The 24187-nt window shown below is 41.1% G+C and overlaps 1 protein-coding gene across 13 annotated transcripts in view; it reads right to left on the bottom strand.

Annotated features, from left to right (window-relative positions):
• The window catches only part of TENM3 (teneurin transmembrane protein 3), a 704125-nt gene that overhangs the window by 59349 nt on the left and 620589 nt on the right, over positions 1-24187 (bottom strand). For all 13 annotated transcript variants that reach the window (XM_032780127.1, XM_075066391.1, XM_032780134.1 and 10 more), the window contains 5 exons: positions 22032-22248; positions 20900-21019; positions 20218-20479; positions 2659-2926; positions 1977-2120 (listed from right to left, as the gene is read on the bottom strand). In XM_032780127.1, the coding sequence (XP_032636018.1) occupies positions 1977-2120; positions 2659-2926; positions 20218-20479; positions 20900-21019; positions 22032-22248 (1011 nt within the window). The remainder of the gene's footprint in view (positions 1-1976; positions 2121-2658; positions 2927-20217; positions 20480-20899; positions 21020-22031; positions 22249-24187) is intronic.

Raw genomic sequence — 24187 nt, 5'->3', positions numbered from 1 at the left:
TTCAATCTAGCTGCAATGAAATGACACATGAAAATGTACAGGAGTTAGTAGTGCCTATACTAAGAGAAGAGAGCCCCTCTGCATCACTGGCTTCTTCTTTATGTCAGTGTTCCCAAAGTGCTGCAGAGTCATTCATGAGACATCCCAACAGGGAGCTGGGCCACAAGGAGAAGCATTAGCAACATGAATTGTAAATAGCCTTGCTCCATGGAAGTGTACTGTGTGACGTTGGGGCGGGGGCATGATAGAACAGTCTATAAGAGGCCAATAAGAAGCATGCTAGACACATTGACACTGCTTTTGGCGCCCATGAAAACTCAAATCTTACTAATTCACAATTGGTCCCCCATTAGCTGAAGTTAGTGAGAACATAAGAATGGTCATACCGGGTCAGATCAAAGGTCCATCTAGCCCAATATCCTGCCTTCTGGCAGTGGCCAATGCCAGGTACCCCAGAGCGAATGAATAGAACATCATCACGTGATCCATCCCGTCACCCATTCCCAGCTTCTGGCAAACAGTGGCTAGGGAAACTATTCGTGCCCATCCTGGCTAATAGCCATTGATGGCACTATCCTCCCTGGATGTATCATCTTCTTTTTTTGAACCTGTTATAGTCTTGGCCTTTATAATATCCTGTGGCAAAGAGTTCCACAAGTTGACTGTGCGTTGTGTGAAAAAATACTTCCTTTTGTTTCCTTTAAACCTGCTGCCTATTAATTTCATTTGTTGACCCTTAGTTCTTGTGTTATGAGGAGTAAATAACACTTCTTTATTTACTTTCTCCACACCAGTCATGACTTTATAGATCTCAATCATATACCCCCTTAGTTGTTTATTTTCCAAGCTGTTCCATATCCCTAATCATTTTTGTTGCCCTTCTCTGTACATTTTCCAATTCTAATATATCTTTTTTGAGATGGGGTGACCACATCTGCATGCACTATTCAAGATGTGGGCGAACCATGGATTTATATAGAGGTAACATGATATTTGCTGTCTTATTAGCTACAGCAAATATGCTTTCTTAATGATTCTCAACATTCTGTTAGCTTTTTTGACAACCTCCTCAGGGAAGCAGTTCCACAAGTTGACTGTGCGCTGTGTTGTCAAGTTGACTTCTAACTGATAAACAAGTGCCTCATTAAATGGTCATGGGATAAGAGGGAAGGTTCTCTCATGGGTTGGTAACTGGTTAAAAGATAGGAAACAAAGGGTAGGAATAAATGGTCAGTTTTCAGAATGGAGAGAGGTAAATAGTGCTGTCCCCCAGTGGTCTGTACTGGGACCAGTGCTGTTCAACATATTCATAAAAGATCTGGAATAAAGGGTTAACAGTGAAGTGCCAACATTTGCAGATGATGCAAAACCACTCAAGATAGTTAAGTCCAAAGCAGACTGCAAAGAGTTACAAAGGGATCTCACAAAACTGGGTGATGGGGCAACAAAATGGCAAATGAAACTCACTATGGATAAATGCAAAGTAATGCACATTGGCAAACATCATCCCAATTATACATATAAAATGATGGGGTCTAAATTAGCTGTTACCTCTCAAGAGAGAGATCTTGGAGTCAATATGGATAGTTCTCTGAAAATATCCACTCAGTGTGCAGCCATAGTCAAAAAAGCTAACAGAATGTTGAGAATCATTAAGAATGCATATTCACTGTAGATAATAAGACAGCAAATATGATGTAAAATAAAATTTTGTAAGCTAAAAAAATGCAATAATATGCTTTTCATTGTGACACCTTTGTTAAGTAAATCCCAAAGGCTTATGTAATTTTAGGAGAGAGAAATATGGTATAAACTGTAAAACATGGAAACATAAAATACTCAATTATTTCATACTTTGCTCAGGTATGGTACTTTTTTACATGGAAGAAAATATTTGATTAATTTTAACGATATGTTTCAAGCAAGGGCACGAGAGTAAAATATTAAAATGAACAATGACAAATATACGTCCTTACCATTCTGAACATCTAACACATGATGTTTATCCAATGTCCAACCACCCATGTTAGAGGCATCCAATTCATATCCCTGCAAAATGGCAGTCCGCTTTTCCCAGAGAGTTAGATCCAAACAAGACTCATATTCATAACCTACAGACACTGGAATCATAATAAATCACATTTCATATTCCCCACCATAGTTGAAAAATGGAATTTTGTTCAGAAAAATAACATTTCTATACTAAACTTGTGATTTTTTTGCCCTCACTAACTAAATTAAAACCTGTATATCCTTTATCATACAGAGATTGTTCAAATATTTCACAATTTAAAAAAGGAATTTCAGATGATTAAAATGATCTTGTTTTTAAACAGAGCAGTAGACTGACTAAGTCTGTCCTAAGACAAGGGTCGCAGTACAGAGTGGGTTTTTTCCACATTAATTTGCCACTGTGCTTAAAATGAGATTCACAAAAACTATCCACATTGGGCCTATCCTCCAACTTATTTAACACAAATGAAAAACTATCAATTTGTGATCTCTTTTTATTTTGAAATACATTTTTATTATAAAAAGTCTACCTTTAGTACAGTGCTGTTGTGCTAAATATTTTCTGATTAACTGATATGGTCAGTTTCATTTTAACACTGATCCCAAGACAGTAATAAATTCAGAAAGGCATCACACTGTACATACCGACAGCTTCAGATAAGCCATAGACCTTCTGGTTGTATGCATCGGTTTTATCCCATATGAAAGTGTAAGCCAGATTTGGGGATGCAGGGAACCATTTCTGAAAGAGTCTTCCCACCACTGCCACCATAAGATGAACCTTCATTAAGTTAAATGGTATAACAGACTGGGTCATTGTGATCTTAAGAACTGATTTATATCCTGCAGCTCTGGAGCTTAAGTATGATAATTTCAAATCAGTTCCTGGGATTGTAGTCTCTTCATGAAGTACCTAATTGTTGATAAAGAAACATTACAATAATGTAAGTTATTTTCAGATTAAACTGAATATAGTAGTATTTTAAAATCATATCTCGATCAACAGTATATTAAAATCCATAATGAATCAGAGCCTTTATCTGAACTGCATTTTAATAAAACAACATTTTAACAAAAGAAATCACAATATTCTGCTTTTTCTGAAAGACATCTCAGTCTTTTTGTGATGCAGTCGCTCAATTATTATTTTCTGCTGCAAACTTTCAAAGACTTATGGACATCTCTTTTTTTTTTTTTTTCCTGAAGAACAGTTCCAGTCTCTTTTTGCACAAGAGATTTGTCAGTAAAGCATCCTCTTTCTAGGCAAATAACTTCTTCTGCAGCCACCATCCATGCTGTATATCACATACAGTAACTGTGATACAGCTAGCACTCTCCCAATGGAAGATAAGTGAGCACTGGGCATCTGAGATCCAGCAATGACTCCTACATATCCCTGCATGAAGCTGACAGTTCTCTTCTGGGATAGACACTTAATATCCTCAGAGGTAAGAATGGTTCTCTGAGCAACACCAACAAACCCAAGACACCATATATTGTGACAAGTCAATTTTACTATAATTAAGAATGTAGTTATGAAGATACTTGTTAGCATACAAAAATAATTCCTTTCTCCCATTTCTTGTCTATATTGCCTATTTAGATAATAAGCTTTACTGGGCAGGGAGTTATTGCTCAGAATGTGTATGTACAGCCCCTCGCACAATTGCGATCCAGATTTTGATTAGGGCCTCTAATTATTACTGTAGTACAAACATCAAATAATAACAGTTGAGTTTCATAAAATATCTGTTTTATTTCTGTACTGTAAATATTTTAAACTAGAGCTTTCTTCCACTTATTGCAAAGACACAGAAGCAGAATGCCTTAAGGAAAGCTTCCCCATATTTTCACTACTCAGACATCAGCTCATTGCTTTCTCATATCGGAAAGGTTCAATCCTGTTTTGATAAGTTTTTCTCCCTCCCCTGAGAATTAGAGTTTGTATGTGGTAGTTGGACATGAAGGATTTCTGCCTTCTATGGATCAAGATAGTCCATCACCTTTATTTCACTCAGGACTTTAACTGGATAAGAATCACATTCTTAAATACTGAAGGCAGAGCCACCCAGCATCCCCATTAAAATGAAAAGGTTTCTATAAACACTGTTGTAAATCACGTCTGAGGGCTGAATTAAAAGCAGTATGGGGCCATAGCAGCACTTGGTGCTCCTGGGAAACAAATTTAAGTAGCTTTATTCTACTTTTCCATCCCTTGGTCCTGGGGACAACCAAGGCCAATGTACTAACTTATACTGGTGGATACAGTCTTCAGGGAAGCACTGTGCTCTACCCAGCTTCTCCACACCCCAGAATGCCCTCTATGTTGAGGTAAGGATCAATACAGGCTGGCAGAGGGCTGGCTATGGGAGCTTTATGCTAGGGAAATCCTCAGATGCAGTTTTAAAACTGTTAACGGACCCTTTAAGAGGTTGCTTCTTTAAGAGGGTCCAATGACCTGGTATATAGAGTTTAAGAGGCCTTAGATGTCATGTCATAATATCCGATAACGGATGGAAACTACTGCAGGTATATTAAGAAAGATTTACATGATATTAACTATATTTTTCTCTTTCCTCATTCTATGACCAATTATCACTGACAGCAGCTTGGCTCATCTAAGAGGAAGCTTAGGATGCAACAAAGCTGTCATTCAAGTAAGGTATATATAGGCAAGCACCTCTCTTCTTCTCCAGTCAGAAACTTCCCACACAGTGTACAATTTCATATTACAGCAGAAAGGAAAGGAGAATAGGATGGGGAACAGGTTACTAGGACAAGCCCAATTACTGATAAGCAATTCTTAATTGCCAAATATCTGCTTTTCCCACTTCACCAGTCATCACTGAGACCAGGCAACACACACTACTGTCATTAAGAAAGTGCTTAAAATTGGTGATATTTGTGTTGCCTCTAAAATTACTTGTGCAATGCCTCAGTCCAAGATGCAGAGAGTATAGTGGATGCTCCTCTGAACTGGAGGGTAAACAAGTCTCTGCAGGCTAAAAAATGTAAAAACCCATCCAGAGATATAAGCAATTGAGAATCTGTTCCTTTACTAAGACCCTGAAGGCAAAACAACTCTTTAAGATGTTTGAAGGACTCCCACACTGCAGTTAAAAAGTGAACTAACAGATGCTGTTCTCTTTCGGGGGCGGGGGGGGGGGGGAGAAAGCATCTTGACTAGAGAAACAAAGGAAAGTAAGGTTTCAGAGTAGCAGTCGTGTTAGTCTGTATCCGCAAAAAGAACAAGAGTACTTGTGGCACCTTAGAGACTAACAAATTTATTTCAGCATAAGTGCTGAAATAAATAAAGTGCTCTAAGGTGCCACAAGTACTCCTGTTTTTTAAAGGAAAATAACACATCCATAAATGAACACAGCATGAAGGTTCCTGTTAGTCCCAAAGTTTACTCAAATCTTCTCTTGCAACCAAAAAGTGTAGCTGAGTAGTGCTAAGTCCTAAAGCATCCATCCACCCACTTAGCTGAGAGAACAGAAAGTAAACAAGCCACTCTGGTGAGCATTTTCACAAAGCTCTACAGTGGGTTTGGATGGATGTCTCATTACAAACCAGAAGGCAAATTCAGGTCTTACTGAAATAAAAAACTGACTATTGCTATGGTAAGATTCACAAAGGGGGCTCAGCACTGCAACTTCTAACTCTGCTCTGCTGCTTAGCAGAATCCACAGCCCAGAGGTAGGCACCTTGGCTCTCTATAAAATGCATGGGGAGACCTAGGTATCTAACTATGGAATCCACAGCCAGCAAGGTGAGTGAGGTGTTCCTTATGTTAGCCACAGGAAAAACCAAGGAGAAGGGTGTAGTTTAAGCACTGCCCCTGAAAGGAACTTAGGTGCCTACATCTGGGTCAGAGGGAGGTGTCCATCTTTGCTTGGGATTTACAGTCATGAGCCCACTCCTGGAATGAAGTGCCTAAGCCCTTTCTTGCAAACACAAGTAAGGGAATCTGCCACATACTCCCCCTTATAATCTTGAGCCCAGGGGTTAGAGCGCTCACCCTGGATGTGGGGGATGCTGGTTCAAATGCCCCATGTTGTGTGATTAGGAGAAGGGGTCTGAAGCCACATTTGTAACCTTTCAGGACAGCACCTAACTTCTGGCCTATGGGATATTGTCAGGGGGGTCTCTGTCAATCTTTTCTGTTGAACCTGTTCCATTTTGTATAAATACTTAAACATCCAGTGGACCAGGGCGAGAGAATACCTTTACATCCCAATGGCTCTGGCACTTGGTGGAAGACCACAGTTCAAGTCCCAGTTCCAATGATTATTTAATTATTTATACAAAGTTGAACAGCTTCAACAACAGAAACTGAGGGAGACCCTACCAAAGAATACCCTACAGCTCAGTGGTCAGGGTGCTCATTTCTAATGTAGAAAACCCAAGTTCAAGTCTTTGCTCCACATTAGGCATGGGGGACATGAACCTAGGGCCCCAACATCCTTGGTGAGTCCTCTAACCTCTGGGCTAAAAGGCATAGAGGTGGGGATACCACAACTACTATAATTTTTTGCTAGAAGGCACAGGCACCACCATCACCTCTCCTGCTCCTGTATTTTGTGTGAGGACTAATCTTTTAGTTGGTCTCTGAGAATGCCTACTGGATTGGGTCTCACAGGGGACACAAATGGGGAATGCTTACTTGATGATCCTTCTAGGTTTTAGGTATGAGCTGTAGGCCTGGGTGTCAGTTCTGATGCAGCTGTGCATATGCTCAGTGGCAGATTTTTAGGCACTAAGCGACTTTTAGGAGACTAGGGACTTTAAGCGTAGAGACCCGGGGTTGGGTGGCAGCTGAGTGGGTGTTTTGAAGATCTAAATTTTGGACTTAGGTGCCTAAAATGGCACCCAAATCGCTTTGTGGATCTAGCTCCTAATCCTGGAAATGTAACAAGTCCTTACAAATCACATTGTTCTACTAGATGTGCCCTGTCTTAACAGAACTCCATGAGAACTTTGGTAATCTAGAGGTGAGTAAGGAACATGCATTCTCTCCTGAACCATTAATTCCCTACCCTTATTACTAAAGAGTTAAATCAGCAGGCAAAGACAGTTTCTCACTGGTGTCCGGATGGTGAATCAATTCAACAAATAATTAGAACTAGAAGGTCTTCAAGTACAAAAATCAGAATCCATCAGCTCAGCCACTTTGCTCATATAGTAACTTTTCCCAGTAGAGAATCAGAGTGTCTTGAAGAATGCTAATTCTACAAGGGTACTAAGTAATATTCCAAGTAACAAAATACTGTACTGAACTACTAAATCCCAAAGGATGCACACTGCATTTATGCATGATCAGGTCTCTTAGCAGGACAACTGTGGAACACTAAACCTACAGTACTCAGATAAGGATCATCTCAGTTTTCACAAAAACAGAGAAAATTTGTCCTCCTAAGAACTCAAGTTGGCCCATTCAGCCATACATGGCCCAAGAGAGTCAATTTACCCATGTTGCAAAATGCCTTAGCACTGTAGTACTGACTATCGTAAATCACATCTCAGGGCTGAATTAAAGCAATATGGGGCCATAGTGAGTATGGTGAAACCTACTGGGTTGATATGCACTGATAGTTGCAGGACTGGAGAAGATACAGTCAGAGTGAGGTAAAGAACTCCTTCCCTCTGCTGAGTTTGGCTGCACTGAGCAACTGCCATGAACGCTCGAAGGCCCAAATCCACAAAGGGACTTACACATTGCCAATGTTAAGTGTTGCAGTGCCTAGCTTTTAGATGCCTAGCCATGCAATGGAATTCAGAAACCCTGAACTGGATGCTTTGGCTCTCCATGCAATGCGAGGGAAGAAAGAGGTGCCCACGAAAAGCTGAGGATCCACAAAAGCCAGCATGCTAGGAAGGGTGCTGCCTAAGCTAGTGAATAGAAGATGCTGAGGAGAGGGGTGGATCCTAAGCCCCACACCTCTAAGTCCGGGCTAGAGGCAGGTGCCTCTCACTCTGCTTGAGATCCACAGCCAGAACCGTCTCATGGAGTCAGGGGCCAAAGAAATTCCTTGCATTATAAATACAACAATGATGGAGGCTGTAGAAAAGCTTTAAGCAGATAGAAGCACAGACAAAGCATAAATCAGGATATTTACAGACTCCAGAGTTTTCTGGAGTATAGAAAATAAAAACTGCTGGACCCAACCTGGAGAGGATAAACCTTGGAGATATTTGATGAAAGAGTGTATACCCAGAACTAGATACAGTTCTACAAACTTTAAGGGAAGTGTTAACAAGCTCTGTCAGGGTTTCCTCTCAAATTATTGTAAGGGACCTTGTGAGAAGCAAATCAACAGTTAGATTTCCAATTAAGACCAAATGAATGATCGTGCTCATCCATAGGACTGAATCTTCAACAAAACATTAGAACTGAACAAAGAAGACACCTGCTGAGAAGTCTCCCAAACACCTAAATGCAGGTTCCTGACCTGGAGGTAACTAAAGCTGCCTGCTTGTCTCACCACTAATGAAACTAATGATAAGTGAAGGGAGTAGAAGAAAAAGTCTTTGTAGTTTCTATGCTCTCATTAGGAGGATGTGGGGCAGGACTCAGGGCACCAAACTGAGCCAAGGCCTGCAGAAACCCCAAGCCAATCTAATCACTTTGAGCATCCATGCCACAGAAAGATTCATCCCACCAGCAATATGGAGTGTTAGACATACCTGGACAAGATTTATAGTGGGAAAAGAGCTCCTTGCTGTTATGTTGTTTGAGAATCTCCTTGTAAGAATGGCCCCTGAAAAGGGGTGGAGAATGGAGGTTTTGGAGGGGGAAGGGAGTGTGGCAAGGCACCTTCTTAGTCTCACCAGCCTCTGCTGCTTTTAGCCCTGGTGAGACAGGCTTGAGTAATGCGGTCCCTCTTGGGACACAGGGGAAGTCTGCTCCCCCTATCTCCACCAGTCCTGTTTAGCATATTCTTACTCCCTTGTGGGAGAGAGTACTGCCTCCGCTCCTGGTGAGTCTCGCTGTTTTGCTGCTCTGGGAGAAGGGCTCCTTCTCTCTCCGCTCTCCACCCGCCTTCCTTCTTCCCAGGGAAGGGTTTAAAAAGGTCTCAGGCAGCCCCAAGTTGGAATCAGCTGATCCTAATTAACCTCAGGTAGCTCCCCCTCAGCTGATTCTAATTTGCTACCTTGGTAACCCTTTCACAGCTGCACCTGATTGACCTGTGGTTGCCTCTCAATTGATAAGGAGGAGGGCCTTTTAACCCTCTGGGACTGATTCCTACCCCACCCTTGCAGCTGTCTGTCCTGAGTTTATCACAGGAGGTAAATTTGATTGCATAGTTGGAATGGATGATGTACCCATCTGAGCATTATATTCCACTCCAGATGTGGAAAAAGAGTGCTAAATGTGTGTGGGAACTGGCACGTGGTAGCATCATTGGTTTGCAGCTCTTGAACATCCTTCAAAATTATCATTTAGATGGGCGCTGAGATTGGGATGATGATGTTGCCATGGAAGATGCAGGGAAATGGAACTTCTGAACCTTGTGGCCATAGGCACCAACTCTGTGAGTGCTCTGGGGCTCAAGTACCCACGGAAAAAAAAATAGTGGCCAGTTTTCAGAATGGAGAGAGGTAAATAGTGCTGTCCCCCAGTGGTCTGTACTGGGACCAGTGCTGTTCAACATATTCATAAAAGATCTGGAATACGGGGTAAACAGTGAAGTGGCAACATTTGCAGATGATGCAAAACTACTCAAGATAGTTAAGTCCAAAGCAGACTGCAAAGAGTTACAAAGGGATCTCATAAAACTGGGTGACTTGGCAACAAAATGACAGAAGAAATTCAATGTTAAATGCAAAGTAATGCACATGACAAAATATAATCTCAATTTTACATACAAAATGATGGTGCCAAATTAGTTGTTACCTATCACGAAAGAGATCTTGGAGTCATTTGCAGTACTCTGGAAGCACTATGTTTCCAGAGTACTGCAATTTATAAGAATCCTTCTTACTGTGCCTGTATCATCCTGAACTCATTCAGCTTCAGAAGACTTAAAAATCATCTCCAATCATCAATGGGACAGACACAACTGAATAATAAAACTGTCCTTAATGTGCAACAAGACAGTACCAGGGAACTAATTGCAAGTAAGATTGCTGACATTTTTATCCAGAAAGCAACGAGACATAATGTCTTTAAACTGGGACATTAGTGAAAATAGCTTGCAGATGATTGCAATGATTCTAATATACTGCAGCCACTGTCCTCGATGTATCTGCTGCATCTACTTGTAACTGAAGGGCAGTCCTGGCAACCAACTGGCCTTCCTCAGTGAGAGCCTGAAATCGAGCTCTCTTCTTGTTGATGAAGTCCATGCATTTGGAATCACAGGACTGGAAGGGACCTCGATAGGTCTTCTAGTCCAGTCCCCTGCACCCAAGTGCTATCTACAATAATTCAGGTAATGATATTTAGCTATCAGTGCTTGGTAACTGGCTATCCTGAACTGAAGGCTAGTAGAAGCGAAGAATATTCCTCCCAATAAAACAAATAATTTACCCTCTTTATCGACTGCAGTAGACCTAGGCTGTCTACGTTGTCCATGGCAGCCCGGACAACTAAAGAGTTAGGAACAGGATGAGAAAAAAATTCCGCCCTTTAGGCTAGGACAAAATAATTTTTTTCTGCCCTCTTGGGGGTAAGGGCACAAGTGGCTAGGGTATCCCAAACTGTACTAGCTGGTTCTAGAATGGCTTTGTTAACAGGAAGCTATATTTGGCTGGATCAAGACAACTGGAGGCTCTCCATGAATTTATGCTTAGGATCCTGAATCTTATTAAGGGAGATCTGTAGCTCCTCTGCAACCCAACATAACATTTCCTGAAATGGCTTATGGTCATTAGGAAGGATGGAGACAATTGCTTCATCGAGAGATGATAAGGGCAGTCTTGTCGGTACTGGCAGAATTGCTGGATCCAGCTCATAATCCTTCTCTTCCATAGGGTCAGGAGGAATCTCTGGCTGTCTTCTTGGTAGGGAAGAGTGGACTGACCCCCTAGATTGTGTTGACTATGCTGGATGATACAGGCCCCACCCTCCCCAGTATGGCCAATAAGATGGGTCAAACAGTGATTGTGGAGGTCCCCAGGGCATGGGGTACCAACCGTTTTGAGGCCGTTCTAGATTTGGAGGCTGGTTCCAGATCAATCCAGGTCACCTGTCTACGAAGACATGCCTCAGAGGAGGCGACACTGGTTCACTGAGTGGCTCAGAGTTTCCTGAGAAAGAAAATGCTGATTCTGCACCCATCTGCGGTACCAAAGGTTCTGTTGGAAGGAAACCATGACTAGATGATGGAATTGGAGACTGACTCTTCCCACAAGTTGCAACTCCTGGTGGAGTTAGAACCTTCTTTGTGAGGGAAGGACCTGGTGGTGATGGAGGCTGGAGATCTCAGAGATCAAAAGCGTCATCAGGTGGCGCATAAGACTGCTCTCTCTAGAGTGCGAGGGATCCTGTCCATATGAATCAACAGAGCTGGAGCAATTAGTACTAGAGGCACCATTGCTGCTGGAGTGCAGTCTGGTACTGAAAAAGCCCTGGATTTGTGGACTTTCTTGTCATGACCCTGTGAGTTAGAACATCCTAAGTCCTCATGGGCTGAACAAGACTTGCCCCGGGTCTGACTGCAGTCTCATGGCCTTCTCCGGTAAGTGCTTCTTAAGGCAAAGTTCCCACCCCTCAAAGGTATGACCAGGGAACAAGTGGCAGAATCTACACCTTGCTGAGAGCTGTGCAATCCCAAGGCAGAAAGGCAGCATTGATGGTCATCATTGCCGGAGAAGCAGCATGGGCTGGAAGCACAGATCTGAATCTCAGAATCCTGGACATAGTCTGGGGCGGAGGGGAATTCTTCCTGATTGAGAATCTAACTATTAAACTATCAAATTTAGCTAAAAGCTATCAGACAAAGCTCTAAAATGTTTTAAAATATATAATATGTATTTGCAGCTCAAAGAATAAAGGAAGATGAAGCTCCAGACACTGGAGGTGTCAACCCAAGTCAGGCAGTGGTAAGAAGAAACCGGAGAGGCAGTCAGTCACTCTGCCTTTTATTTCCCAAGTTGGAGGCATGAGGAGAGCGAGGGCACATTTGCAGATCAACAGACACTGCTGTCAAGAATTCTCCGACTTGGGCACACGTAGCCATGGAGCAATACACATAGGGACCAGCACTCGAAGAAGAACGTTAAGTTTAAGACTCTAAGAGGCACATTATACTTGTTTAATATGTAACCATTTCTCTTTCTACTTGTTATCTCTGCTCACTAACTCTTAAATCTCAATCTTTGATAATAAAGTTATGATTGTTTCAAAATAAATATATTTTAGTGCTGTGATGTTATTCAGGATCTGATCCTGACTTATACCAATCAAGCTGTGTGTATAGGGTTCCTCTGGAGAGAGTATATCTGGTAATTTCTGTGAGTGTCCAGTGAGGGATGCGTTTAGAGGAATTCAGGGGCTAGGATACACCTACTGTTAACCTGCAAGGCAAAGTAGGGGATGGCAGAGGCCTGAGAAGATTGGTTTGGTGGGCAACAGACTGACACCCGGTTAGCACCAATAACTCTCTCTCTTACTGAGGCCAGGGGGAAACAAAGTGACCCATAGTCCGGGGCACTCTGAGAAGTGTCATACCAAGATCTAGTCCTTCTGCTCCAATGACTCTTATTCACAGTGGAACAGCTTCAATAGGAGAGACTGAAGGAACTCTATATCAGAATATCCCATAGCTCAGTTGTTAGGTCACTCCGCAGAGAGAGAACAGCTCCCTGTTCAAATCCCTTCTCCTTTGAGGCAGAGGGGAGGGACTTGAACCCAGGATCTCCCACATCTCAGGTGAGTACCTTTACCACTGGGCTAAAAGTTATGAGGATGGAGCAGTACTGGCAGTGGCTGTTTTGAGTGAACTCATCTATAGGGCCATTCCACTAAGTGAGCTGCATGCTTATCAGATCAGGCCCCGCAAGCACATTAGGCGGAGGAAAGACTCTCTTTCTCCAGTCTATGGAATGCTTGCGGGCTTAGGTGTCTGGATGTCTGGCATGGGACTTCAGTGCACCTATGCTCAGGTGGACACAATGGCACTTGGGGAACTTTTACTGCTAAGCAAGTTTATAGACTCATAGACTCATAGGTCAGAAGGGACCAATATAATCGTCTAGTCTGACCTCCTGCACAAAGCAGGCCACAGAACCCAACCCCTCCACTTTTATAACAACCCCTAACCCATGACTGAGTTATTGAAGTCCTCAAAATTGTGGTTTGAAGACCTCAAGCTGCAGAGAATCCACCAGAAAGTGACCCATGCCCCACGCCTGAAGAGTGAACTGTCAGCCTGGAAGGAGTTACTAGTGGAGTCCCTCAAGGATCGGTTTTGGGGAGCAATCTTATTTACTTTTTATTACTGACCTTGGCACAAAGAGTGGGAATGTGCTAATAAAGTTGCGGATGACACAAAGCTGGGGGTATTGCTAACACAGAAAGGACCGGATACTATACAGGAAGATCTGGACCACCTTGTAAACTGAGTAATAGTATAGGATGAAATATAATAGTGAAAAGTGCAAGGTCATGCACTTAGGGATTAATAATAAGATTTTAGATATACATTGGGGACGCATCAGTGGAAGCAACAGAGAGGAGAAGGACCTTGGGGTATTGGTTGATAGCAGGATGTCTATGAGCCGCCAATGCAATATGGCCGTTAAAAAGCAAATGTGGTTTTAGGGTGCATCAGGCGAGTATTTCCAGCAAGGAGAAGGAGTGTTAGTACTGTTATATAAGGCGCTGGTGAGACCCCACCTGGAATATTGTGTGCAGTTCTGGTGTCCATGTTTAAGAAGGATGAATCAAACTGGAACAGTGCAGAGACGGGCTACTAGGATGATCCGAGGAACGGAAAACCTGCCTTATGAAAGGAGACTCAAAGAGCTTGCTTGTTTAGCCTGGCCAAAAAAAGGCTCCGGGGCATATGCTCTTCTCTATATAAATATATCAGGGATTAACGTTAGGAGGGAGAGGAATTATTTAAGCTTAGTACTAATGTAGGCACGAGGACAATGGGTACAAACTGGATATTAGGAAGTTTAGACTTTGAAATTAGACGAAGGTTTCTAACATTAGGGAGTGAAGTTTGGAACAGCCTTCCAAGGGAAGTAGTGGGGGCAAAAGACTTATCTGGCTTTAAGACTAGGCTTGATAAGTATATGGAGGAGGATATGATGGATAGTTTAATCTGGGCAATGATCTTGGATTATCAGCAGATAAGTCTGCTCAATGGTCTGTGAAGGGATGTTGGATGGATGGGATCTGAGTTACTGCAGAGAATTCTTTCCTGGGTGCTGGCTGGTGAGTCTTGCTCGCATGCTCAGGGTTTAGCTGATCGCCATATTGGGGTCGGGAAGGAATTTTCCTCCAGGGCGGATTGGCAGGGGCCCTGGAGGTTTTTCGCCTTCCTCTGTATTCCAGCCTGACAGTTCACCCTTCAGTACGACCCGCTGGAGTCTCCCCTTTAACCAGTTCCTTATCACCTTACAACTTTCATATTCATCCCCATCTTTTCCAATTTAACTAACAGTTCCCCATGTGGAACCGTGTCAAATGCCTTACTGAAATCGAGGTAAATTAGATCTACCGCATTTCCTTTGTCTAAGTAATCTGTCACCTTCTCAAAGAAGGAGATCAGGTTGGTTTGGCATGATCTACCTTTAGTAAATCCATGTTGCAATTGTCCCATTACCATTGACCTCAATGTCCTTAACTACTTTCTCCTTTAAAATTTTTTCCAAGACCTTACATACTACAGACGTCAAGCTAACAGGCCTATAGTTACCCGGATCACTTTTTTTCCCTTTCTTAAAAATAGGAACTACGTTAGCAATTCTCCAGTCATACGGTACAACCCCCTGAGTTTACCGATTGATTAAAAATTCTCGCTAACGGGCCGCAATTTCATGCGCCAGTTCCTTTAATATCCTTGGATGGAGATTGTCCGGGCCCTCCGATTTTGTCCCATTAAGCTGTTCAAGTTTGGCCTCTACCTCAGATGCGGTAATATCCACCTCCATATCCTCATTCCCGTTTATCATCCCTCCATCATCCCTAAACTCCTCACTAGTCTTATTAAAGACTGAGGCAAAGTACTTATTTAGATATTGGGCCATGCCTAGGTTATCCTTAACCTCCATTCCATCCTCAGTGTATAGCGGCCCCACTTCTTTTTTCTTTGTTTTCTTCTTATTTATGTGGCTGTAGAACCTTTTTACTATTGGTTTTAATTCCCTTTGCAAGGTCCAGTTCTACATGGCTTTTAGCCTTCCTCACTTTATCCCTACATGTTCTGACCTCACTAAGGTAGCTTCCCTTGCTAATCCCGCCTTTCTTCCACCCTGTAAGCTTTCTGCTTTTTCCTAATCCCCTCTCTGAGATGCTTGCTCATCCAGCTTGGCCTACAACTCTGCCCATGGTTTTTTTTCCCCTTTCTTGGGATGCAGGCTTCCGACAGTTTCTGCAGCTTCGACTTAAAGTAATTCCAGGCCTCCTCCACATTTAAATCCACAAGTTCCTCCGTCCAATCCACTTCCCTAACTAATTTCCTTAACTCTTTAAAATTAGCCCTTGAGAAGTCAAAAAACCTAATCCCAGATCTACGTTTGTTTATCCTTCCATCTAGTTTGAACTGAATCAGCTCATGATCACTCGAACCAAGGTTGTCCCCTACAACCATTTCTTCTACGAGGTCCTCACTGCTCACCAAAACCAAATCTAAAAAATGGCATCCCCTCTTGTCGGTACTTCAACTACTTGGTGAAGAAATCCATCCGCTATCACATCCAGAAAAATCTGACCCTATTATTCTTGCAAGCACTTGTCCTCCAGTCTATATCTGGGAAGTTGAAGTCTCCCATGATCACACATTTCCCTTAGTGTTTACTTCATTAAAGACATTAAAGAGGTCTCTATCCATATCCAAATCAGATCCCGGCGGTCTGTAGCACACCCCAAGCACTATCTCAGGGAGGCTCTAGTAGCTTTTTTACCCAGTGTGATTTTTGCCCAGACAGACTCTGTCTTATCCATTCCATCACTTCTTATTTCATTACAGTTAACCTCATCATTGATGTACAATGCTACTCCACCACCTTTGCCTTTCTTCCTGTCTTTTCTAAACAGCACATAGCCTTCAATACCTGTACTCCAGTCATGAGTACTATTCCACCAGGTTTCTGTTATCCCTATAATATCCGGTTTCACTTCCTGCACCAGTAGCTCCAGTTCCTCCATCTTGTTACCTAGGCTCCTCGCATTAGTGTACAGACATTTTAATTTTTGGCGTTTGGCGTCAGTGACATTCTTTACCCCGTTGTGCACAGACCTTCTACCACCAGCATCACCTGTCTGAAGAGTGAACTGTCAGCCTGGAAGGAGTTACTTAGTGGAGTCCCTCAAGGATCGGTTTTGGGGAGCAATCTTATTTACTTTTTATTACTGACCTTGGCACAAAGAGTGGGAATGTGCTAATAAATGTTTGCGGATGACACAAAGCTGGGGGGTATTGCTAACACAGAAAGGACCGGATACTATACAGGAAGATCTGGACCACCTTGTAAACTGAGTAATAGTATAGGATGAAATATAATAGTGAAAAGTGCAAGGTCATGCACTTAGGGATTAATAATAAGATTTTAGATATACATTGGGGACGCATCAGTGGAAGCAACAGAGAGGAGAAGGACCTTGGGGTATTGGTTGATAGCAGGATGTCTATGAGCCGCCAATGCAATATGGCCGTTAAAAAGCAAATGTGGTTTTAGGGTGCATCAGGCGAGGTATTTCCAGCAAGGAGAAGGAGTGTTAGTACTGTTATATAAGGCGCTGGTGAGACCCCACCTGGAATATTGTGTGCAGTTCTGGTGTCCATGTTTAAGAAGGATGAATCAAACTGGAACAGTGCAGAGACGGGCTACTAGGATGATCCGAGGAACGGAAAACCTGCCTTATGAAAGGAGACTCAAAGAGCTTGCTTGTTTAGCCTGGCCAAAAAAAGGCTCCGGGGCATATGCTCTTCTCTATATAAATATATCAGGGATTAACGTTAGGAGGGAGAGGAATTATTTAAGCTTAGTACTAATGTAGGCACGAGGACAATGGGTACAAACTGGATATTAGGAAGTTTAGACTTTGAAATTAGACGAAGGTTTCTAACATTAGGGAGTGAAGTTTGGAACAGCCTTCCAAGGGAAGTAGTGGGGGCAAAAGACTTATCTGGCTTTAAGACTAGGCTTGATAAGTATATGGAGGGAGGATATGATGGATAGTTTAATCTGGGCAATGATCTTGGATTATCAGCAGATAAGTCTGCTCAATGGTCTGTGAAGGGATGTTGGATGGATGGGATCTGAGTTACTGCAGAGAATTCTTTCCTGGGTGCTGGCTGGTGAGTCTTGCTCGCATGCTCAGGGTTTAGCTGATCGCCATATTGGGGTCGGGAAGGAATTTTCCTCCAGGGCGGATTGGCAGGGGCCCTGGAGGTTTTTCGCCTTCCTCTGTATTCATGCAGACAAAACTCCTTTCAGGTGCCCCCTCCAGGACCATGTACATGCCACAGCTTCCACATCCGGTCATCCTCAGTGTGTCTCTCACTGCTGCCTCTGTCTCACTCATGGCCTTCCAACTCCGTGCCTGGCAGTCCATGCCACACACCGCACCACGGGCCCCCAACAAGCACTGGGCTGCTGGCAGACCCCTGCCCACTCCCTTGTCTGGCTTGTTGGTTCCTCTGCCTTAGTCTCCCCTGCAACCTCCCCCTGGAAACTCCCACTGAAACTCCCGTTAGCAGCTCTGTTTGCTGGCGTCTGTGCCGCTGCCTGAGTGGCTGGCTACTTATATGCGACCCCTAATCAGGTAAGCCCCGCCCCCAACTCAGGGCTCAGCCTCTCTCCCAGCACACGGCCCCTAGCAGCCTTCACACACACCCTCACTCACACACAAACTCCACAATACAATCCACAAACTACACAAACCTGCTCCTCCAACAGAACTCCCACTGAAACTCCCCTGTTAGCAGCTCTGTTTGCTGGCTCCTGTGCCGCTGCAGGAAGTTGAGTAGGTATTTGGCGAATCTCAATGGGGCCTGATTCTGGGATTTAGGCACCTACAATGGCAGTTAGGTGCCTAAATTGTTTTATGTGCTGCATTAACTCTAGAGGTAATGCTTCATCATCCCCTAAAGGTACTGTTTCCAGAAGAACATTCTTAGGGTCACAGTACCTTTAAGGGATGATGAAGTGTTACCTCTAGAGTTAGCAGCACACTAATCTCCCCTGCATGTGGTGCTGAGTGTTGCCAATCCACATTAGAAGGATGGTTGATTAGCAGGGAACTGGGGAATTGCTCCTCTGTGTTTTCTGTGCCAACTCCAATCTCCCCTACAGTAAATCTGGCTCTGGCTCTTTTCAGAAAAACAACTGTTAAGCATTCCTCAGAAACTTAATGGATAGTTTTTTAATAGAATAAGCTGCAAATCTGAATTTGTACTGGGAGATGTAGCATTATGCACATGCTTCTGAGATTAGACTCTGACTGTTATGGGGTATATTATTCTTGATATATTTGTGTAACTTCCATTAGCAGAAATAGGAGTTATGTGTATTCACTGAGTGGAGAAAACAATCCTTATTTTGTATTTTTGCATAGTGTAATAATTAGCTTTTTGCATGAATAATTAGTTTTAACTTAATCAAAAAGTGCTCACATTAGCACAGGTCAAACAATAAGCCTGGTGTGAAGATGGCTTTTGGGGTCGGGGTGGGGGTTGTTTTTATTTTATATATATATATATATATATATATATATAACAAAGAGCTTTTAAGGCTCTTTACAACTAGCATTGTACATTATTACTTCTCCTGGTTTTATAATAATATATTTGCCACTTTCCATCAATTTTTGGGACCAAATCTATCATATGCTGCCACAACATGAAAATTGGAGCTATTCTGAAATGGACTGTATTATGCAAATAATTTTTGACCTAAGCTGCAGCTATCAAATGTAGAGAAACAGTACTGTAGGATAAAAAACATGTATTGGATAGTCTAGTTTAGGCTTAAATATATTTAATTGGAATTTGTTTATACTTTACCAGTTCCTACCATGAATTATTTAATTGTTTTGTCCTTTTTTTAAAAGCTCTAAATGCAACCAATTTTAATTGCACCTGCTATGTTCCCCCTCAGGAAGGAAGGATATTTCTTCCTGAACAGTTATGAAAACATGTTCTACACAGTTATAATGAAGCAAGCAAGCAAACAAACAAAATAGTTTTCCTACTTGTTGATTATTTTAGCAGGAAAATCCTTGCCAAAAATAAATCACAAGATGATTGTCATTTCTTAAAATGCAATTCTATTTGGGACCAGAGGAAAATTATATTAGTGATTAATTTGAGATTAGGGAATGTAATGTAATCTATATTAGAAACACAAAATCTTCAGAGCATATATTTTTAGTTCAAAACAACTTTTTGATGACTTTAATCCAACTTTAGGTCTTGCTCCTACAAAGTGCAGAGGTGTAAAGGCCTCAAAAGGTACTGAGAGTGCTCAGTGCCCTGCAAGATCATGTCCTTAAATATCACAAATATGAAATTTCTTACTTGCCACTGAAAAAATACAAGTGTACATAATATTTATTAACAATGAATTGATAACATTAATCAAACTATAGTCCTGGAAGGGCTTAGCACTACAATAAAAAAACCTCATCTCTCACTTACAATTTTGTAGGTGTGTTCTCAAAAAATAACAATTTTGAACACTAAGGACTGATAGTCAAAGTCAAATACACAAATCTATGCCCATTTTGAACATATAGGATATGATGATCCTGCAAGGCAATGCACAGCTGAACATCTGTCAGTTCATGACACGCAGTATATTATAATTATGGCAAGCATGTATACATGTCAAGTATTTGCATGCGTGATACTTTCGTGCACCGGATTTTGAAAATAAACAATATTGGTGTTAATTTATTCACATATAGCACTTTTTCATGAATTATTCATCACTCTTTATTATTATAAATCAGCAGCATACATCTTCTTTATGATAATTGAAAATACATCTGATAGAAAATGTTATTTAGTTTGAAGCGCATTGTACCTGTGTCTCAGGGATAATGGGACTGTCTTCAGGAGAAATCCTAAAGAAAGTGGATAAAGGTGATGACACAATGACAGGGTTTGGCCTCACAAATCCACTCAGATCACAGCTGGGAATGTCATTCTCTTCCTTCTTCATGACCAGAGTATCCATGACATAAAAGACATTCCATGGAATCCACACTGTGTGATACTGTGTGAGGAATGGTGATCGTTCAAACACCAGAGTTAGAGATGCACCACCATTTGCCACCAAATCAAACCTAGGAGAAATCATAAGGTTATTCAGCAAAGTAAAAAGAAGTCACATACTGTGCAAAGCCGTTTAAAGTTTGCATTTTATGGATCTAATTCTTCATCCTGTTGCTCCAATTTTATGCCAATGTAACGTAACTGGAAGTAATGGAGAAGTTAATCAAATTACTCTGGTGTAAAACTGGGGTAAGAGAGTGAGGAATATGGCCTCTGTGTTTAAATAACCAAGAACGTTTTCCTTTCTCAAAATAATAATTAAAAAAAATAATCAACAAGTAGGAAAATGTCTGATAACTGTTTTTGCGGTATTTACAAAGGAACAGTTTGCAGTGATAGTGTCTACAACTCCTGGTGTAACAAGTCTCTCTAATTAAGTAAAGCTGCAATCTCCATATTCTAATGAAAGAAGTGGCTGGCAGCAAACTTACATTCCATCTTGGCGAGTGATTGTGTAACCATATTCTGGATAATGGAAAAAAGAGACATTAACTCCAATGAGCGGCGTTCCATCGGCAGTTAATACTTGGCCCCTGATGACAGATGCAAGGCTGTGGGAAAAGGTGCAGAATTAGATTATGCATTTATTGCTCAGATATTGCTAGCATGATTATCAGTACAACAGCTTAAAAAAACAACACACCATTACATGACATCTATGTAATCCATGCTGAAACTCTGACAAGCCATTGCCCTCTTACAAGCTCTAATTTACATTCTCTAACTGCTTCTATATTTACCCTGTGTTTTAATTTGGTGCAGACTGTCTTGAGAGAGTTACCAAGACCAGTAATTTAGTAATGAATTTTTAAAACTTATAAATTCTAGACTTTCCTCCTCTAAGTCATATCTCTGGCACTTTCATAAAGAAAAATGTACTTTCCAATTAATTCCAAGGCAATCTGTAACTGTAGGGACAAGAAGTATAAAATGTAAAAGGGGCAATAAGGAACATTAGTTTACCAACTTTTAATCAATTGCTGTGCTGAAATGCATCAAACTGCAGATTCAGAAATGCTAGTGTAAATCATCTTCTTTCATTCAGTGAGATGTAAGACACCTGCTCTCAGTTACTGGTTTATTTTTAGGGCATTACTACTCTGTAAAGCACCAGTCAAACTGTATATTGCAACCGTACTGTCATGCACTTACCAATCCCATTACATTAACACATAATTAGTATTATTTACTGAACTCAGCTTAAAAAGTGCACCTCTGCCTTTCCTTCTGAGGTGTTTTCATTGGTTGGATATATTGCCAACTGAGCTAACCCAAATCAACTGGTTAAATGAAGATTTATTTAATCCTGAACGAAATAGCCTCTTAGAACCCAGGTATTAACATGGCAGAGTGTGTGTAACTCACAATAGCTAGCTATTTGAATTTTTGTAAGAAATCAGATAAAATAGTCATATTAATATTTAAAAAAAATTAATGATGCATTTGTTGAAAGCCCACTACATTAAATGTCACAATTGCAGTGGACATCCTAACAATGTGAATCACATATATACTTTAAAATTTCATTTTATGCTCATGAAGGAATGATCCATTCATATTTACCTCTTATTGAAAGAACTTTCTCCAGGTATCACATGGGTGCTGTCTGGCCCTGTAAGAAAACTGATCCGGTCATAAAAAGATTTGGCAGCTTGCTGAGATGGTGATTGTTGGGTTTGGCTAATGATATCTTGGGGATCAGGCAGTCCACGACAATAGGGCTGATTTTGGCAGGAACTCTGCAAGCAGCAGTCGGGATCCATGCAGTCAATTAATCCATCTGTGGGCAGAAATTCAGACAAATGAATAATGCTTCTTTCTGTTCTTTATATCTGAACGAGCAATTAGACACACTTTTCACTCAGAGGGATTTAAAAATTATTAGTAGTTTAGATTTTTATATAATTCACTTTCAAAAAATGAAAGGCCCAATCTTGTACTGAGCTCCCAAACTCCCATGGAAATCAATGGGAACTGAAGCCACTCAGCATCTTGCAGGTTTAGTCCTCATATTAAAAAATATTTATTACATTTTTTGCTTATTTAAAACAAAAGAAAGCCTTTAGACTCTCCAGACACAGCTGACTTATAAATATTAAATACTTTTTATGGGGGTTAAGTAGCTTTTATGCAAGGTTATTTGGTATGCAAGGAAGAGAAACAGGTAACTCCCACTCTACTGCTTTCTTGAACGTATATAATGTATCTGCGTTGCAAGTAGCTTTAAATATTAAAGAACATTTATCAAGCTAGATTTTTTTTTTAACTTTGGAAGAAAGGGTTTGCGGCTACCGGCAAAAGTAATCTCCACAAGTCTTTTGCATAAAAATGTACGAAAGCAAAATCTATGTTAAACATTTTATATTTTAATTCATGAGCAGCTGACGCTGAATGTTAGCTAACACAAACATGCTTTATGCACACATGTGGATTGTATTTATGTATAGGTACAGCACATTCACATATGATACAGATTAACCTGTCATCTCTAGAAATCTAATACGGTGGGGGATTAAAATCAAACTCAAATAGATTACTGTTTAATTAGCTGCAAGTAAAACAAGTCTGGAAATGTTAGCTACAGAAAGTTTTCTAGGTAATTTAATACAGTATCATAGAGCTGATAATTGTTTTCCCCCAAAGAGGAGCAAGGCTGAGATAGCTCAAGCATATTATCATTCAATTTAGATAAGGAAAGAGGAAGGACTGTATTTTACAAAAGAATAGAAAATATACTGATACAGCAGCTTGAGGAAACCTATGATAGTTCCATTTACAAAACAGCCAGCTTTATTATTAAAACTAAAACCACACACGCAAATCAACCATGGTTATATTAATGCATTATGTGCTAAAATGATGTAAGTAAAGTTTTCTTCCAAATGTAGCTTACGCTGCATTTTGCTTAAGAATTTCTGCACTACACGGAACAGAGTTAATGTGCGGGCATAGTTTTAAGGGCCTGATGATACATTTCTTGCTCATATAAAACTCCCACTTCAGTCAACCAACATCAGTGGGCACTTCAGGAATGGTAAAGAAGTAATGACTCAGATCATACATTGAATTAAGAAGAAGTATTACTGATCTGGGAGGATTTTCTTAAGACTGATTCCACAAAAATATGAAAGCTTTCATAACCAAAATATTCTGATACCATATTGGCTTTGGCTGGACTAACGTGGGTCAGTATTAAAACTCAGTACAGTCATGGCTAAAGACTTTGTTTTGATTTTTACACTTCTATGTCCTCCCTCAGGCAATATTTGGTACAGTTGCCAAAGAGAAATGCACAAATTTAGTCATTCATCTTTGTTAGTTTATAAAAAGCAAATGTACATCTGGTGTGTAGTCTGCAGGTCATAAAACTGCATGAGAGTGACATCTTCTGAACTAATCAGCTGGAAATGCATTTTTACAAGCCTCTCTGCTAACATCAATCAGAGAAAGAATCTCATTTTCACCAGCCAAGATACAGGTACACACTGTGTGATATTTTTCGGTGGAGTTTATCAGCAACTTGCCCAAGCGAGTGACGGATGGTTATGAATCTCGCTCACTATAACTTAAGAGAACATTTTTCATTCTCTCTCTATACTTACATAGCTAGTGCTGTCTAGTGATACTAAGTTGTCTTGTCTATTGCCCTCTGTGTCAAAAAGTAGAATAGCTCAACAAAATCACAGATGTATTTTAGTTTAGCCTAAAATTATTAGACC

This window comes from Chelonoidis abingdonii, chromosome 5, assembly GCF_003597395.2.
Source record: "Chelonoidis abingdonii isolate Lonesome George chromosome 5, CheloAbing_2.0, whole genome shotgun sequence".
In the NCBI taxonomy this organism is placed as follows: Eukaryota; Metazoa; Chordata; order Testudines; family Testudinidae; genus Chelonoidis; species Chelonoidis abingdonii.
The sequence above is the reverse complement of the archived record's forward strand: the minus strand, read 5'-3'. Positions and strand labels throughout refer to the sequence as shown.